The sequence below is a fragment of the Corvus brachyrhynchos genome, unplaced genomic scaffold (genome assembly GCF_000691975.1).
Source record: "Corvus brachyrhynchos isolate BGI_N302 unplaced genomic scaffold, ASM69197v1 scaffold150, whole genome shotgun sequence".
Taxonomy (NCBI): domain Eukaryota; kingdom Metazoa; phylum Chordata; class Aves; order Passeriformes; family Corvidae; genus Corvus; species Corvus brachyrhynchos.
The window spans coordinates 1,036,871-1,038,753 of record NW_008236162.1 but is presented as its reverse complement, the minus strand read 5'-3'; the positions used below and the strand labels follow the sequence as shown (position 1 = coordinate 1,038,753).

The window sequence follows — 1,883 nt, the reverse complement described above, 5'->3', positions numbered from 1 at the left end:
GGGGGCGCCCGGCGGCCAGAACACGCCGCCGCCCCCCCCGCCGCTCCCGTGGAGTCTTGGCAGGAGCCGTTTCCTTTTACTTTCGGTTTCCTTGAGGATAAACCTCTTCCCCCTCAACCGTATTTATAAAACGCTCTATCGACATTCATAAAACTCTGATAACTCCTCCCATGGCGCTTGGAAAACCTTGCTGCCAGATCAGGCCGGGGGTGGGGGCATGGATGTACTATTTCTAAAATGTCCCTGTTTCATCTGAAGTCCCCTCTGCTGTTTCATGCCCTTCACCTTGTCTCTTATACTAAATAAAACCCAGTTTGTTCCCGGGGTTCCCAATTTAGCCTTCCCCGACGCTACCACTTTTTTTTTTTAGTTTTTTTTTAGGTTTTTTTTTAAGCTATCCAGAAGGCAAGGAGAAAAAAAAATACCTAAAAGAATTTTCATCGTCTTACCCCTACTGGGAAGAGACTGGGATAGTGTCCTGTGCCGACTTGGCTGGGAAGAGAAAATAAAAGGGGGGGCGTAAAGGGAGATAACCCGCCCAAACAAGTGGAAAACAAACAGCCAAGCCCCAATTTCGGGCTGTTCAGTGGCATTTCAGCTCAGCAGAGACCTCTCGGACGCTCGGGCAGGTGCGGCATGCCCGCGGTGCTCCGCGGTGCTTGTGCCCTCCCCTGCTCCCTCGGACCCTGCTCTGCCTGCCCTGAACCCACGGGTAAAGATTTTGGCAATGCCCACCGTGAATTAAGCAAAACAAGATTGGCCGGGGGGCTGGGGTTTGACATCTACATTTAAGTTCATTCTAACTTGGTCCCCTTCTGTTCGGCTGTCTGGCCCAGCAAGCAGGGAGGAGTACCCTGGATCGCTGGGAACAACCAAGCCAGCGCCCCACACATGTTCCTGGGGCAGAAAATGAAAGGATGATCCCATCTCGCTGTCATCTGAGCCCTGCACTGGGTTTTAGGACTCCTGATGCTTTCCGGTTTTAGAGCGCTGCTGCCTAACTCTAGCTCCCACCGCTTTTTGCTGACTGGAGGAGACCAGGAGAGGGACAGAGAGGAAATAATTAAATTTAATATCAAATGCAAACAACAGGGAGTAAAGAAACTGTTTTCTTAAAAAGAAAAATAACAAGCAGGGGGAAACCGGGAGAGAAATAGTCACGGTTACCTTTGTGCTGCTACGTTTGCATCCACAACCCCAACGTTTCTGACCCAGGACCTGACGGAATCCATCTCAGAACCTAGAGATTTATCTTTCAGAATTGGTCCTCTTCCTAAAGTGTCTTGAATCCCAAACATTTAAAAAGTCTATTCCAACTAGCAACAGTTTCCTTCTGGAAGATAAGGGAGAAGGAAAAAAAAAGAAAACCAAAACGGCGCAGCCTTTGAATCTGACACACACAAATCCCAGGAAAGTGAAGTTCAGCTTTAAAACCAACTTCTTCTGCTTTTTAACGCTACGTGTTTTTAACGCCTTCAAAAGGGGAAGAAAGTTTTTCCTCTTGCCAAGTAAAAGTTACGCTGATTCAGTCTTGCCTGGTATCATCATCTTTCACACGCAGGCGAGCGAGCCGCATCCAGAAACCGATCGCCGCTAACGAGGATCACCTGTTCCTCAAACAGACAACGGCGAGGAGGATTGATTGCTGCCTAATCCAGGAAGAAGGAAGGAAGGAGGGAAAAAAAAAAAAACAACCCCAGACGTGGGGTAAATTGCGAAAGAAAGGAAGAAATGGAGCTAAAGAGCGGCCGGTCCCACCCCGCGCGCGGGCAGCGCCGGCCCTTCCCGCGCGGCGGCATGAATGGGTTACACGGTGGGAGCGGGCGGCGCGCGGGGGGCGGGGCCCCGCTCCATATAAGGAGATCTCATTTGCATCTCGCGCC

General features: G+C 50.5%; 1 protein-coding gene across 2 annotated transcripts in view; it reads right to left on the bottom strand.

Annotated features, from left to right (window-relative positions):
- EBF2 (early B-cell factor 2) overlaps positions 1-1,786 on the bottom strand; it is a 123,720-nt gene extending 121,934 nt beyond the window's left edge. For both annotated transcript variants that reach the window (XM_008632478.2, XM_017731659.1), the window contains exon 1: positions 1,168-1,786. In XM_008632478.2, coding sequence (XP_008630700.1) covers positions 1,168-1,298 — 131 coding nt within the window. In that variant the 5' untranslated portion in view covers positions 1,299-1,786. The remainder of the gene's footprint in view (positions 1-1,167) is intronic.
- Positions 1,787-1,883: the final 97 nt, after the last annotated feature.